Source organism: Bombyx mori, chromosome 17 (genome assembly GCF_030269925.1).
Source record: "Bombyx mori chromosome 17, ASM3026992v2".
NCBI classification, from domain to species: Eukaryota; Metazoa; Arthropoda; class Insecta; order Lepidoptera; family Bombycidae; genus Bombyx; species Bombyx mori.
In genome coordinates, this window is record NC_085123.1 from 12,875,255 (window position 1) to 12,892,393 (window position 17,139).

Below are 17,139 nucleotides of genomic sequence, written 5' to 3' on the forward strand. Positions count from 1 at the left end.
TTTGTTTGTTTGTTTCGAATAGGCTCCGAAACTACTAGACCGATTTGAAAAATTATTTTTCCATTAGAAGCCGACATTGTCCCTGATGAACATAGGCTACTTTTTTTTTTTTTTTTTTCATGTGTATTTTAATGTTTGCGAAGCGAAGCGAGGGCGGGTCGCTAGTTTAGGATAAAATATTAAAGACACGTCCCTAGCGCATAGTTAACTTTTTTGCGTTTTTCATTCTGTTGTATCTTGTTAATCATATTTTTATATCGATTTTTTTCTTGTTAATCTAGCTTTGTTTCATTCTTGTTTATTATTATGCAATTTGTTTCCATTCTGCTACTTCAACGTTATATAGAATAATTATCTGGCGTTTACTACATTAAAATAAACCGTTAAAATTTTTTGAAGTAGAGTATATTAAAAACCCTAGCATGGCTTAAGGTTTTTTGGAACATTCCAAAGTAGAATATTACAGAGTGCTGACAGAAGCGTGTCGTGTCATAATTCATCATCTATCTATATATATAAAAATGTATTGCTGCTCGTTAGTCCCGCTAAATCTGGAGAACGGCTGGACCGATTTGGCTTATTTTGGTATTGAATTAATTGTGAAAGTCCAGAGAAGGTTTTAAAAGGTAGATAAATATGAAAATGCTCGGAATTAAATAAAAATAACAATTTTGTTTTTCGTTTGATGTGTCCCTTCCGTTGGACGGGTTTCTTTTGTTTGTTTTAAGTTTATTTTATACAAAAGCTTAGGTCTTTTACTTATCGATTGAAGCACTACGAACTCTGCCGGGTCAGCTAGTATCATATAAAATCTGATTCCTCAGTGCCACATTATTAGTTTAATAAAACACATTCTTTTTTTTAATATTTTTATTTAAATTTAATCGATTACACAAAATATACATGGTAGGTAAATAAGTATAAACGGTTATCATATTATATAGTATAAGTTTTAATCTTCAATACAAAATTTAATGTTATAAATCTGTTTTATAAATAAGGAATTGCGAGACATTTTCAATTTAAATAAAAACCGGCCCTAGATTCAGAGCTTTTAGTCGATGCGTCCTGTTCAATTACAGAAGTACCTGTTATTTATTTTCAAATGTTTTCACGTTGATTTTCGAAAACATGGTTTTTTAAGGTAACATTAGCGCCGGATCTATGATTGCTATAATGATTATTTATTAATTAACTACATGCTATTTTATGTAATATGTTATACTATATCTATTAACCTACAAGCTATAAACTAACAGTATAACGATGATGATGTTTTTATTGTTATTTTTACATTTACGAAACAAAAAAATACGTTTTTATGTTATCTTTCCATTGCGACATACGAATTACATTTTAGAACGTATTAAATTTTAATAAACAAAAAATATTAAATAAATAACATTAAGATTAAGGAAAAAATGAAAATTTTATTTGAAGATAAACCTAAAAGCTACTACTAAAATTAATCAGAACATATCAGTGTAGTAAGAGAAGTATGCTAGAGATGTTATGTACTGCAAAATTCTACAATCGTTTTATAAATGGAGTTTCGTAGTAATCGTTGTTATGATAAATTGAAAAGCATTGCTCATCACTAGCGCATAATTTCATACAATACTAGGTAGCTTGTAACAGAAAAACGAAGGGGAAATGAGACGTGAAATACTTTCACGCTTGCAAGATTTGGAGCGTATTTTAGTTTTTCTTTATTTATTTAACGCTTTATCGGTTTGAAAACCTTCAAGTATTAATATTTAATTAACGATCATAAAATCTACATGTACACACATCCCTGATTGAAAGAAAAGATAGAAAAGTAACTTAACTACAACTGGACGGATACTGATTACTGCTTTGGTTCTCCCTTTATACATTTATAATTTTACTTAACATGAATTAAATATTTTTAAACTTAGATTACGATTAAAACATATTTCCATTTCATAATTCCTGTGCCTCTTGCTCGTTCACAAAAAAAAAAACGAGTAAAAAAATCGTAAATCAGTTACAACTTCGATTTTGCTTTATTTACTTTTTAAATATTGTCCCTAATAAGTAATAATACAAATTTTGATATACACGAATAGCATAAATTTCTAACTTATATAACGACGGATTTCCGAAACTATTGTTGTTTGTTTGTCATTATTTTGAATATTGAAATGCCTAATCTCTTTGCTTCCAAAATGGAATAGTGATACCAGCCAGCACAGGTCATACTATATTATATTTATAGATAACGGAATGTTCCAGTAATACTTTAATTGCGATGAATAATTAAAATACTATAAATTTCTGCATTTCCTAAGATTAAAATAACCGATATTTATTTAGAATACATGCACCTTAAATACTTACGAGCTAAATATGAATTAATCTGAGAATGTATTCAAATTATGACAAAACAATAATTTTAGCGCCAAAACGCACTTGACATTTGTCTGTTACAAACGATTGAGTTCAACGTATCTAAGGTCAATTTGTGTCTCTTGTAAAACGATTTCGTTTTTACTATTTTCATATTCGCGATCTTGTAGTTGGAGAGATTCAATTGAATAAAACCAAAACATGTAATATTAAAATTTAAAATAACCCTATACACATCGTCCGTGTGTCCCTTAGGATTTGAATTTGATATACTTTAATTAAAAAAAAAAAAACTTTTTTATTTGATTTACTTTTTTTTTACTTTTTTTATTGCCTAGATGTGTGGACGAACTCACAGCCCACCTGGTATTAAGTGGTTACTGGAACCCATAGACATCTACAACGTAAATGCGCCACGCACCTTTAATTATATTCCTAATGGATTGTGGTTTTGCTCTTAATAAAATAAAGTTAACTAAACATTGTGGCGTGTAAGAAAATGTAGTACCTAGTTATTATTTTATTAAAAAAACGTTAATTTAAGAAGACATTAAAACGAAATACGAAATGATAGTATAATTGGCTAAAAAGTGCCGTGTAAATACTATATATATAGCTACCATAGAAAAACACAAAAATTAAATACTGATAAGTAATTTGAAAATAGCTGCCCTTTTTGCTGCTGCCTATTAGCTCTTCTAAAAAGAGAATCATTATTAAAATAGCTTAAATATATTTAAATGTCAATTAATTTAAAACTGGATTTTATTTATTGCTTAAATGGGTGGACGAGCTCACAGCCCGCCTGTTGTTAACTGGTCACTGGAGCCCATATACATCTACAACGTAAATGCGCCACCCACCTTGAGATATAAGTTCTAAGGTCTCAGTATAGTCACAACGGCTGCCCCACCCTTCAAACCGGAACGCATTACTGCTTCACGGCAGAAATAGGCAGGGTGGTGGTACCTACCCGTGCGGACTCACAAGAGGTCCTACCACCAGTAAAAAATGATGTCTATAGCTACCATTTCAGTAACTGCATATTCAAGCTGCATATTCATTATTATTATTTATCAAAACACATGCGTTTGGTTAAATTCCAACAGAAATACAACGAAGGTCACGGTCAAATTACATTCCTTGGTTTAGCCAACCTAGCTAAGTTTCATTCTTTATAAAAATAGCTGTGCATAGCTGCGTCAAATTGCCATTTTAGAGCACAATATGAAAAATAGTTTAATTTGTCTCATTATATGATTGCTTTGAATCGATCACTTTGAAAATCTACATTGAAACTTAATGATTAGGTATTTATGAAAAAAATAGCCTAGTAAGGCACCTTTTTAGTAACAATTTTTAACTTAAAAAGAATGGAAACTTTAGGTTTATTTTGTTTGCGTCGTATATAAATACTTAGTTTTTTTTAATCATAAATAGGCAATCACTAAATGAATTTAAAAATAAAATATAGCTGCTAAATTTATATGTAAAATATATCTGCAGAATTTAAAACTAAAATTCAGATACCAAATTCAATGTTAAAATGTAGATGCCGAAATTAAAAATTAAATGTAGCCGCGGATTTTTTAAAAAAATATAGCTGTCGAATTTAACAATAAAATGTAGCTACTGAATTCTACAATAAAATGTAACTACCGTATTTTTAAATAAAATATCGCTGCTATATTTTGACCTGTAATAAAATGTAGCTGCGGATTTTTTTTTTAAATATAGCTGCCGAATTTAGAAATAAAATGTAGCTGCCGAATTCTAAAATAAAACGTAACTGCCAAATTTTGAAATAAAATATAACTAAAATATAGTTATAGAACTATAATAAAATGTAGATGCATTTTTTTTTTAAATATAGCTCTCGAATTTAGCAATAAAATGTAGCTGCTGAATTCTAAAAAAAAATTTAACTGCCGAATTTTTTCATAAAATATAGCTGCTATGTTTATAACTATACTAAAATGTAGCTGCGGATTTTTTTTAAAATATAGCTGCCGAATTTAGCAATAAAATGTAGCTGCCGAATTGCCGAATAATAACGTCGTTAAAGTTATTGTCATTGTAAATTCCGAAGTGTAGAAAAATACTTGACGTAACAAAACTTGACAACAATGACAGTTGTCAAAATGTCACCCAAAAAATGTCCCCCAGTAATAATTTGAATAGCTACATCTGTGGGCAACTTCAATTCAAGTATGTTAACAATTTAATCTACGTACCTATACTAAATTAAATAGATTAATAGATAATAGATTAATAATAATTTAATCATTCTAATTTTAAAACATTAATGCATAAATAATACAAATAATGCAGTACCCATTACATACTTACCTTATAAGGTAATATCTCTAACCTAAAACCACGAATGTGAGATGCACCACGAATCGTTTTACAGGAGACAAGAACTATATTTTATTGAATGCCATTATTTAAAGTAACTCTACGTTCAATAAAAAAATAAGGATATACCTATCGAAAAAAATATTAAATTATACAAAATATAATTTACTCAATAATTAATAAAGCAAACAACTATTTTAAAATATAAGAAAATGAAACTATGGAAATCTCTATAAGATAATTTTACGGATAAGATAGGCAAAAGATTTAACAATCATTCGGTCTTAAAAATTAGTTAACTGTTCGTGAAATTAGTTCAATAGTCGGCTTCCTTTCTGAAAGTTAATACAGCGTGGATGATGAAAACGAGCACGTTGATGACAGCAAACACTCCAGAGGAGATTAGGAGGTCGTAAGTCTGTTTGTTCGGACGTAGGTTCGCGTAGTAAGATTTGTGCCAGTCTGTAAAAAAAATATTCTTATAACACGCTAGTCCGAAACTAGTTCGCTGCGACGATTATTATAATAATACATTAGTTAAGAGTACATATCTTTTGTTGAAATCCAGAATTAATAAAAACATGATATTTTAATTGGTTTTCGAAAGTTATGACATAACACAACTATATTGACCCTAAAACTAATATCTAAAGGTGTGTGGCGGTATTTACGTTGTAGATGTCTATGGGCTCCGGTAACCACTTAACACCAGGTGGGCTGTGAGATCGTTCACCCACTTATGCAATAAAAAAAAGTAATAAGACTACTTTTACAATCTATTCTCGCATTTTTTTTATTTTCATTACATTAATTCCGACATTTCAAAAAATTGCCTGTTTGACAATGACAATAAAAAACGGGACATCAAACCGTAAAATTAGTTTTAATTATGCTAATAATATTTTTATAAAGTTTCAATCGATTGGGTGAATGACCGCACGAACACATAAGAAAAGAAGAAACCCTCAAAATGTAACTTGAATGCCGCCGTTTATCTTGAGACGTAGGGTCCAATTTTGAATGAAGCGTAATAATTCTATAAAGCACATTTCGTCTTCTCGCACTAAAACTGTATAATCTCAAAACTTACTAATTTTACAGGAAAGTGTTTTAAAAGTTTAACATGTGATATTTTTATTATTAATCATCTTTGCAACATTTATTTTTATTTTTTTACCAGTTACATTATCTGTGTTTTAAAGTAAGATAAAATTATGTATTAATTTTGTTAATAGTAGTCAAATATAGGTAAATATAGGTAAACTAAAAAAAAAAGACTAATACTAAGCTACGCTCTTTTGACGGTATTTATGAGAAAAATACTGGTGATACCAAATGATTCCGCATATTAACTCAATTTCGAATATTTTTGGAAATTATACACTTTTAATGCAAAAAGACGATTTATCTGTGCGGTACTTTTCTACCGTGAAGCGTGTGCTCCGGTTTGAAATATATGATACCCGTTATTAATCCCAAATTCGATTTTGTTCCCATCTCTCAAAGCAAGCCGTCATGCTATTATTATCCAGTTCTGATTACTCTTTAAGACCAGTCGACCCTTGAGCTCGTCTATCATAAAAAAAACCTAGCCAAGTTTCGGTTTCTTTCCAACAAAAAACTGTACTGTTATAAGGCAGCCATTACAAGGCAATGTTTAATTAAAAAAAATTGCTTTCTCAATTATAAATACAAGTTCTAAACATCGAACATACAAAACTATTTAGTACCGTAATGGTTCGTGCGAAATTAAAATAACCGGAAGTCTAACACGGTTCCCCATAGACAAAACGTGTTGTTTTTAATGAGCGTAACCGTGGCGCTTTCCTATTCGGATCTCGTGGGCATAGACAATGTGTGCAATGTGAATACTTAGATTATTACTACAGTTATTTGCAATAAAATAATTTATTATTAATTTTTCAATTGCAACTAACCGGTATTTAGTTATACCTAAATTACAATGCCTCCCGCTAAATCAACATGAGCATCAACAAGGAAAATTCCAGAAAAGTAATTTAGCTGACCTAATTGATTAGACATCGTATTATGGTATCGCTGCCAGCTTAATAAGCCTAATTATCTTAATGCGTCCGTTTTCATTGCTATAAGTCATCAATCTAGTACCACAAGGATGAAAACCCATTGATCTAATAAGCAAATACAGAATCCACGCTCCATATCCATATACGAAACAATAAATTCAATTACAATTCTACTTTACCAGAAGCCCATAGATTTTTGAGCCACTCGTCATGAGTTCGAAGTCTCAAGAACGTCGGTTGCTTCTTGCCAGAAGCCCTTACCAATTCGATAGTAATTAATACTCACCATAGAATATAACCGCGGCGGCTGCCGTGAACATAATGGCGCCAAGTATGGAAAACGCCATAGAAGTCCTCCAGCCGACCGTCTCGCCAAACAAGCGGGCGATTATTAAAACGCTCGTTATTATTATGAAACCTAAAACAAAAAAGGCTGATTCAATGAGAGGTTCATATTTGAAATATCGAAGACTCATGCCATGCCAGAGTTTGTCAAACTTTTCGAGTTATGATTGGTTCGCGGCACAACGTCTGGTTGCTATGAGCAAATGCATTGGGGCCACTTGATGTATGTATAGAACTAAAGATCGGCTTTTCGGGCGACGCCAGTATTACATATTTGATGGTCCAACTTTCACATCCCACCCCGGCGTACCAGTGTGCTTACTACGAGTTTTTTAACGTTCTCGTTAGAGAAAAGTTAACTTAAATTTGTATGCAGTTGGAACAGCGCCCCTAGCGGAAAACGTAGGCAAACGCTCTACCATACAAAATTGAGTTAACTTTTACGCTATCGAGAACGTTAAAAAACTTGCACTAAGCACACAGATAATAAATGTAGTCCACACGGGTGTATCGCACAGACACAACCCACTTATAAGGTTTCTCGCCGGATCTTCTCAGTGGGTCGCGACTCCGATCCGGTGGTAGATTTTGTGAAGCACTGCTCTTGCTAAGTCTAGTGTTAGCGAATTCTCTCAGGTTGAGCCCATGAGCTTACCTGACAGTCCACGAGAAGTTGGGAAGCCCTTTAGGGCTACCAGCGTATAAATAAGGAAAAAAGAAGCAATTTAACCCTTTTAAACTATTAAAATATTTATTTATTTCCGGTAAAAGAAATATTGTTTTAAATGGATCATACACAATCAAGTTGATCTTGCTTAAGCGATATCGCGTTAACAAAACGACATTACCCTCAATAAACCAACGTTCGTAACAATTGGAACAGAACCAATGTTTTTTCAATAGAATCGAGTATTTTATGAGTGTTACTAGACTTTATATTGTTCTCCATCAGTGGGGGACCGAACGTATTTTGCGACTACTGTATTTAAAACTTTCACAGCGACTCATGTATTTCTGTTCAGATTTTTCAAACAGATTTCAAAGTGTTGAAGTGATTATGATTTATATGAACTAAAGTATACGTTGTAGTAAATGTTTCGACGTAATAAACTCATTTGGATTCGTTATTAGAGGCAAAAAATTACATACCATGACTTACCATGCCAATGACATAACAATAATTTAAACAAATTAAGCTAATCTATACAATTACAACAGACACGGAAACGACTCCTTTTAGTCAAACAATAGCTTGGGAACAGTTGAAACAGAATCAAACTTAATTTCAGAGCAAGGGCCGGAGTATTATATCTAAAAACTAGCTGACTCGGCAAACATTGTTTTGCCATATATAAGATTTCTAGGGAATTTCTAGTGTAGAAAAAAAATATAACTTATTGTAAGTGTGTAAGGATGTGGTAAATGAGTGAAAGAGGTATGTAGTGCTGTGAACGATGAGGGAATATATAATAAAAATAACAAAACCTCATTCAACCACATAATACCTCATTATAAAAAAAAATATGTCCAAATAAAAAAAATATGTTAGGGGTGGACAACCCTAATCACTTAGGGGTATGAAAAATAGATAGTAGCCGATTTTCAGGCTTACTGAATATGCATAAAAAATTTCATGAGAATCGGTCAAGCGGTTTCGGAGGAGTATGGGAACGAACATTGTGACACGAGAATTTTATATATTAGATGAAGGTTTCTTTGTCTACGAATCGTTTTAAACTTTCACGTCAATTCACATTAAACACATTATTATTTAGAGCCGTAATATCGAGAACTCATGAAATGTGAAAATCGAAATAAGAACATAATGTGTGTTTTTGTATGCGTTTTTAAAGCACTCCGCGGATTTTTACTGGTGGTAGGACCTCTTGAGAGTCCGCGCGGGTAGGCACCACCACCCTGCTTATTTCTGCCGTGAAGCAGTAATGCGTTTCGGTTTGAAGGGTGGGGCAGCCGTTGTAACTATACCTGAGACCTTAGAACTTATGTCTCAAGGTGGGTGGCGCATTTACGTTGTAGATGTCTATGAGCTCCAGGAACCACTTAACACCAGGTGGGCTGTGAGCTCGTCCACACATCTAAGCAATAAAAAAAATTATACAATAATCAATAAAAAACACAAATCGAAACAATAAAATCGATAACAAACAGGGAAATGCTTTCAAGTAGAACTGACCGTCCAGTAAGTGGTGTGCCGATTTTACTTTCACACAGTACAACCTAATCGATTTTCCGGAAATTAACGAATGAAACCGCAGAATCGATTATTGGCTTAGTGTCAATGACGCTTCACGATAATCGTTATGCAAATGTTGCATAATTACACTTTTTATATATTTAGATACGTTATTTTAAGAAACATTGACATTAATTACATTGTTTTGATAGAAACAGAAGCTCTCAATCTGTTTTAGTGTAAATTTTCCCGTTTTGGATAGATGCTCAGTAATGTAAAGCCATTTTTTTTGGACTGTGACTTGATTGACTTCTACATATATGTACCTAAATATTTTCTTTAAATTCGCCCTTCAAAACGGCAGGTGTAGTCCGCTCTAGATATAAGGTCAGTCGTTCTTCAGTTAAAAATTTAATGTAAATATTTCATTAATCGCCATTGGTAAATATCGATTTTGTATTTAATACTTTATCTCTTTTCGAAATCTGGACATGTACTATATTAGATTAATTACTTAAAGAAATCTCATCCTAAAATTGTCCCATACACAAATATATGAATTTTATAAATTTTCATTTACCAAATTGGCAATTTGTTTCTTGGAATCATGGAAGTTTAACTATTGCTGCTATTTCTTGGGTTACTCAATAAATAAGATTCGATTAAAAAAAAAAAACCTTTTTTAACTCAAATAAAACGACTTAGCTTATTTAGAATCGATCAGCCGTGAAGCACCAGATAAAATTTTACGAACAATTGCGTTAAATTGAATGATTAGAACAGAAACTATCGTCACAATCAGGTCAGGGTTTCAACAAAGATTTTATTATTCAGCTTTGTTAGTTTCCAAACAATGTCTTCTTATATTGGAGCTACATCGCAAAAAAAGCAAAACTTTACAATAGTTCGTTATCGTGGATCAACTAATAAAGTCTTTTTTAATATCGGTTGCTAAAAGTTCAAAGAATGGTGGAAATCTACACATGCCATAAACAATGTTAATAAATTGCTGACAGTAGATAGTCTAACGTCATAGTACGGTCGGTTCGATTTTTAAAAAAAACAATTTTCGGCTGGCTATGCGTACAAGTAATAATATCTAGTGATATCTAAACCTAAATCTATCTAGATCCAAAATGCTTAACACGAAAAATGACGCAATGAACAACACACAAAAATTCAGACAGTAATCTAAGGAAGATGACCAGGAATAAGCCACAGAGAAACTGAACAACAAAATCTGACATATCCCGTAATATAAAAGAGATTTTTGGGGCAACTGAGTATATCTTGAAATAAGCCTTTAAACATGCCATAGTGTGCGAAAGACATTGAAATGATTTCCTTTGGGATATCGATGGTCACGCCATTGTATGAGTTCACTTACCCCAAACTATTACATCATGGTGTTAATGTGAACCAAACAAGGGTGATAATGCGAAACGTCCGTCGATAGCTTTGACTAGAGGGAGTCATGAGACTTTAATTTAAAGTAGAAAATCGCATGGCAAATAAAAAAAAAAATCTCTGATCTATTATTTTTTTGTTACACAACTACCCACCAGTTTTGTATGGTTTCAGACCTAATTTGAATTTATTGAAAAATTTCTATACCTACCACTTGGATTCGTGATAAATATTGCAAGCATTCAAAGATTGAACATATTTCTTCTCATCTTGTTTATTTTTTCCCCCCTACCTATTCGCTGATAAGGAGCTATTCCCGCTATTCCCTGGTAGATGAGCTCACGGTTTCAACCTGAGTGAGTTTGCTAACTCTGGCTTTGCAGAACCTACCATCGAATTCGAATCGCGACCAACTGAGCAGATCCCGAAAAACTCAGTGGGCTGTGTCTATCTATGGGTTAGTTCGCTCGTCGGACTCCAGGACGGTAATCGGTGCTTGATGGGCCTAAAACGACCCGTGTTTATTCGATTGTTTGTAATACAGTAGAAAATGTCTGGAAGGCCGAGTAGAGTTTGTATTGTCTCAAGATGGCGCCGTGCCACGGAATAATCGTACATCCAATCAGGCGTCTGACGAATCTGCGGACCGTTCTGTTGTTATTGGACACCTTCCACATTAACTTCATGAATGTAGTAATCGAATAATATGTACTTACTCGAATAAGCGGAGTATATGAGCGCGATGTGACGCAGATCAGATTGGACCACATGCTGAGAGTACAGAGGGCTCACTATCAGACCGATCGCGATAATGGCGATTATCTGAAACAAACATCTCGATTTAAACACGTTGTTCATTGTGAAGACTTCATAGTTGGCTGTAAATGTATAATGACAAAAATGTAAAGGTTGGTGTAAAAAAAATATGTATTTATCTATTTGCCCTTGAAATATATAGTATGAAGAATGAAGATATAACCCAAGTAGGGCTGACGTTAGACAAGTGGCTGGTCGTAAAACTCATGCCAGAGAACATGCTGCATCTGACGCAAGGTGGGATTAGGGTAAGAAGAAGAAGCTTTACGCCCCTGAAAACGAATACTAGTGGGAAAGTCAACTTCAGAACTTTCTAGAATTTTCATTTGTATAATTTATATCGCCTTTGCTCTCAAATAATTGAATTATCCATAAGGACCTATTCAAATAGGCTATCTAAAAAAGGCTTTAGTGTATTTATCTTCTTCCGTTCGCGTATTTTGAAATCATCTTAGGTCTGGAAGCTTAAGATCTCTGGTGTACTGGTATCCATCGTGGCGACTATAGGCTAGTATTCAAATCTTGCACGAAGGTACTATTTTTTTATAGCTTACCCAGTTTCACGACTGACTTTCACGATGAACGAATAATATCGTGTAATAAAAGTCAAATCCGAAAATAAAATTGGGTAATGATTATACAATTGGGACACAGATAGACCTTTCAAGATGGCTGGCTGCATTCACGTCGTAATGCATATGTGCTCTGGTAACCGCTTAATATAAGGTGGATCGTCAACTTATTCACCTGTCTAAGCAACAATTTTCATTGTCCCGATATATAAATTCAGTTTATTTTTTTTATACGATCATACGGCGTTTTCGATCCGAGAATTTAATCAAACTATAGTAAGTATACAATTAATTTAAATCACTAGTCAAGATCTCAGTGCATATAAATTTACCTGTCCAAGTACGTAAGTATACGGTATTTAGATCTTAATCAACGAACGAATTAAGAACAAAAAACAAAAAAAAACAAGCTATCAAAATTTTTCTATCAACGACTGTTCAAACGAAACGTGATGGACGCCAGCGAATTTTAAACGGAGATATCAATTCGACAAAAAATAAAATAAAAATACGTCACGTAATTTGAAAAAAACTGTAAAGATAAGTGAAAGTGCGGGTGGGTGACCCATAAGTCTTTTCTCCTTTTATGAGCAGTTATTAGGTATAGTGAGTATGCGGTAAATAGTTTTCCAATTGCTCAGCGACTTTGCGTGGTTTTTTTTTTATAAACTTTCACATCGACTTTTGCGGCAAAACGATTCAATGCCGTCAATCCGTGGTTGGTTTAATAACATGTTTATATTGTTGATAATTTATAGTCTTTCCAACGATGATAGACATTTGATTAGAAAATTGGTTGCTTTTCTATAAATTATTGCATATCATTGAGTTTAGTGCAAGTCGTTAAGTCAAGTCGTTATTACTAGTTTTAAGATACTCCTGTAAAAAACTCTCCACGAGACAGGCAGTGCCTAGTGTGGAGAGTTTTTAGAAAACTGTTATGTGTAAATGTTTTCAAGGTTAATAAATAAATAAATAAATAAAAAAAATAAAAACTTTCATCCGCGCTTATTTACTATTTTATGAATAATGAAAAGTAATTTTACGGTTTAGCCTCGAGTTTAACCCGTCGGCGACCACGAAAATTGTAAATCACTCGAAAGTTAAGAAATAATAAAATGAAAATGAAAAATCGCACAAAATACTATAGTTTTTATATTCGAAATATTTTCAAGATTCCGTCTATCGAATTGTGTTTTAATAAAATTTTAATATCACAATGTTTCAATGACAACTTATATTGGATTTGTGCATTGGATATAATACGGGGATCATCAATATTATTTGCGTAAAAAATGTTAATAATCTTGCGACTTATAAACCGAGAGCCAAAATAAAATAAACAAAACAAGCAACAATTAGGCAAGATATTAAAAAAAACAAGTCACAATATAACTTCCTCACTTTACTTTAAAGGCAAGACCCATATATCTAACCTAAACGAATAGCATAAGATTTCGTAATATTTACGACAATTTGTCAACAACAAAGTAGCAATACATTATTTTTGTACGCACACAACACACATAGACTCTGAAGGTTCTTCTCACAATCTCGAACCATCATAGCAGTGAGTCAAACGTGATCATCATCACAACAAGGCGTTCGATAATTAAGCCTGTGAATAAGGAAGGCTTTAGTTCCAAGGACACAATACAATTATCTCAATTAAAACCTTGTGCCGTCGCAATACGTTCGGTTCTCATAAATTCAACCCTGCGAATTAATAAATAGACTTCTGATTTATTTAACGATTATCGATTAAATGATTGCAGAAGGTTTTATTTGAAAATTTTATTAGTAAGGTTTAGTATGGTGTATCGGGTTATACGCTCATAAAATGCGGGAGAACACGGGCCACCGCAACGTGAGTGGACCAATTTGAGACAAATTCCTAGTTCTTATTACATTGAAATAATAACCACGCCCCTTCTAGTTCTGCGGATACTTATATCATTCTAGAAATTGGTAGCTAATATTAGCAGTGGCTTTAATATATGTCATCAATATAATTTCCTACAGAACGATAACGGGAAAGTATTTGTAGAAGTAAGAATTCGTCGCTTCTTAAAGGGTAAGACGGCTAGTGTATCCAGCGAAGCGACAGTGCCAATGTTCAAATTAGTTAACACTTTAAAAAGATTAGATACGTCCTTAATAAAATTATTCACGAATGAATTCCACGTTGAAGGAATAGCTCCGTAAAAAAATATATTTGCGTAATCACTCCAGACCTCAAGTCTCAAGATAGGAGGCGACATTCACGTCGCAATGTCTATGAGCTCCACTGACCACAATTTCAGATGGAACTCAGCCGATTCGTTCACAGTCGAACAGATAATTGTGACGACGCACATTTAGTTTGTAAAATGCGCCTTAAATTGATTCGTAAGACGTCCGGTGCATTCGCATTTAGCAATGCACCGGTGTTCGAATCCCGTAGGCGGGCACCAATTTTTCTAATGAAATACGTACTTAACAAATGTTCACGATTGACTTCCACGGTGAAGGAATAACGTCGTGTAATAAAAATCGAATCCGCAAAATTATAATTTGCGTAATTACTGGTGGTAGGACCTCTTGTGAGTCTGCACGGGTAGGTACCACCGCCCTGCCTATCTCTGCCGTGAAGCAGTAATGCGTTTCAGTTTGAAGGGTGGGGCAGCCGTTGTAACTATACTTGACACCTTAGAACTTATATCTCAAGGTGGGTGGCGCATTTACGTTGTAGATGTCTATGGACTCCAGTAACCACTTAACACCAGGTAGGCTGTGAGCTCGTCCACCCATCTAAGCAATAAAAAAATAAAGATTCCACTTACCAGTTCAATAATCCTGAGTCCTATGCACCAGTACTGCTTGAGTGCGGTAGCGGCGCGGCTGTCACGGTCGCTTGCGCCTCCATCCTCGCCCTTCTTCGCCTGGGCCTCCACCTCTCTGTCTCCGGCTGTCATGGCCCACACCACACGAGCTCCGCCGCCGTACTCCGGAACCTGGATAACAACAAATGGCTTTACATAGAAACAGGAGAATTGAGGAGAAAACACAACTTTACCTACGCATTGAATCCACTAAAAAATTTTAATATATTTTGGTTTTTGTTTTCCTATTTATTCACTGGTAACCCTAGGGACTATTCCAAATTCTCGTGGACGGCTAGGTGAGCTCACTGACTGAACCTGAGAGAATTTGCTAACAATAGCCCTGGCAAGAGCAGTGCTTCGCAGGATCTATTACCGGATCGGAATCGCGGCCCACTGAGAAGATCCGGCGAGAAACTCAGTCGGCTGTCTCTATGGGACCGCCATAGGAACACTTAATAATTAAATTATAACAACTCGAGCATTTTAACGGAATATTGATATGGCTATCCGAAAAACCACCTAAATGACTTCAATATATAAACCACGTCAACATTCGTGAATATATGCCTATTCCTATTATTATTCCTATTCCTAATATTCGATGCCTACATGTTCATAGACTTAAGAATAAGTGCCTGACTCGTATAAGTTACACGTAATTCTAAAGTTAATAATTGACTTAACAAATAACTCGGTAAATAATCTATTAACGCAAGGGCTTACATTAATTAAAGCAATCATTGTCAAACAAAGTATTAGCAATATACGTAATACAAAACTTTAACAAAAAAATAAGGAAATCGGGTTGAAAATATTAAAAATAAGCATATTAGCGATGTATGTACTCTGTATGCAATATATAATATGCATTACCATGGATGACACAAAAAGAACTGGTCAAATCTTGATAAAATTTAAATGGGACACATGACAAACACCGACTTTCAAATAAAACAAAATAAAATCATCAAAATCGGTTGACCTAGAAAAAAGTTCTATTGCAACACAGATAAATAAAATACAATCGAACAATTAAGAACCTCTTCCTGATTTTATGGTCGGCTTAAAAAGACATGGCCCGTGATTATACTTTTTCGGTAGTTTCTCTTTCAAACTTTTTTCTTTGATGTATTTAGACATGCAACCATTAAAATTTAGGCTAAGATCATATTTTTTATCTTTTACATACTAACGAACATCAATCTCTACCAGCTGCTAAATGCTAATGTACTAAACTTTCGCGCCTTTTTTTTAATACAAAGGGTGTTGATGTTGCGCGGCCATTAGTAACATACTAGTCAAATCATAATACAGCATTTTTTTATGTTCAACTATTTAAGAAAGCCTTGACTGAATTGCATAATATTCAAATTATACCATGATTATTATATTTTACATAACAGAATGAACAATTTCCATTTTAAGATCATTTATATGCGTAACGTAATCCGATCGAAATATCTAGTACATATAAATATTATAATTAGCTTTGTTCTTGTCGTCGTGACAATATTTTTGTTTATCAAAGAATGTAAATGGTCTTATGGCATAATATGGCATAATGGCAGAGATAGGTAATTAGGTCGCTTATGAACTTAAAAAATGACAAGTGCACAGCTTATCCACTGAGTACTGTTAATACGACGTTTTTTTTTTCATCCACCATTTGCATAATATTTTGATTTACGCATACTAAATCTATGCAATACGTAATGAGGGGCTTAATTGATGACAGGCTACTTCATATAGTCTACTCTGCAAAATGTTCTTTTTTTTGCCTCCCTATCCACTAGTACCCCAAGGGTTCGCGAGGTCGAGGCAGAATGCTCTCGCAAGGTACGCCCTCAACTCAGTCAGTCAGAATACGTCTGCACAAGAAACATCTTAGTATTTCGAATTTTTAAAAACAGTTAATTGGCACAAGTGTTTCATTTCCGTTTGCCTAAACTACCCATTAAAAAATTAATACACACACTAAACAAAAAAAAAGGTTAGTTATCATTAGGAAAGTATCGCGGGCAGCGACGATACATAAATCATATGTAAAGCAAATTCCAATCATTAGATCGGAACGATTTGCGTGATTATTGCACTTTCCAATCACTTTTTTTCGATACATTGGTTCAGTGCAAAGAAAATATGCGCATATTTGAAATTTTCTTTTTTTT

The 17,139-nt window shown here is 33.6% G+C and overlaps 2 protein-coding genes across 2 annotated transcripts in view; one reads left to right on the top strand and one right to left on the bottom strand.

Moving 5' to 3' along the window:
• LOC101737927 (adenylosuccinate lyase) overlaps positions 1-17,139 on the top strand; it is a 63,805-nt gene that overhangs the window by 1,197 nt on the left and 45,469 nt on the right. The gene's annotated exons all lie outside the window — the stretch shown is intronic.
• LOC101737793 (uncharacterized) overlaps positions 853-17,139 on the bottom strand; it is a 47,357-nt gene continuing 31,070 nt past the window's right edge. The window contains exons 6-9 of the mRNA XM_004932505.5: positions 14,930-15,100; positions 11,436-11,541; positions 7,060-7,191; positions 853-5,190 (exon numbers count right to left, since the gene is read on the bottom strand). Coding sequence (XP_004932562.1) covers positions 5,045-5,190; positions 7,060-7,191; positions 11,436-11,541; positions 14,930-15,100 — 555 coding nt within the window. The 3' untranslated portion in view covers positions 853-5,044. The remainder of the gene's footprint in view (positions 5,191-7,059; positions 7,192-11,435; positions 11,542-14,929; positions 15,101-17,139) is intronic.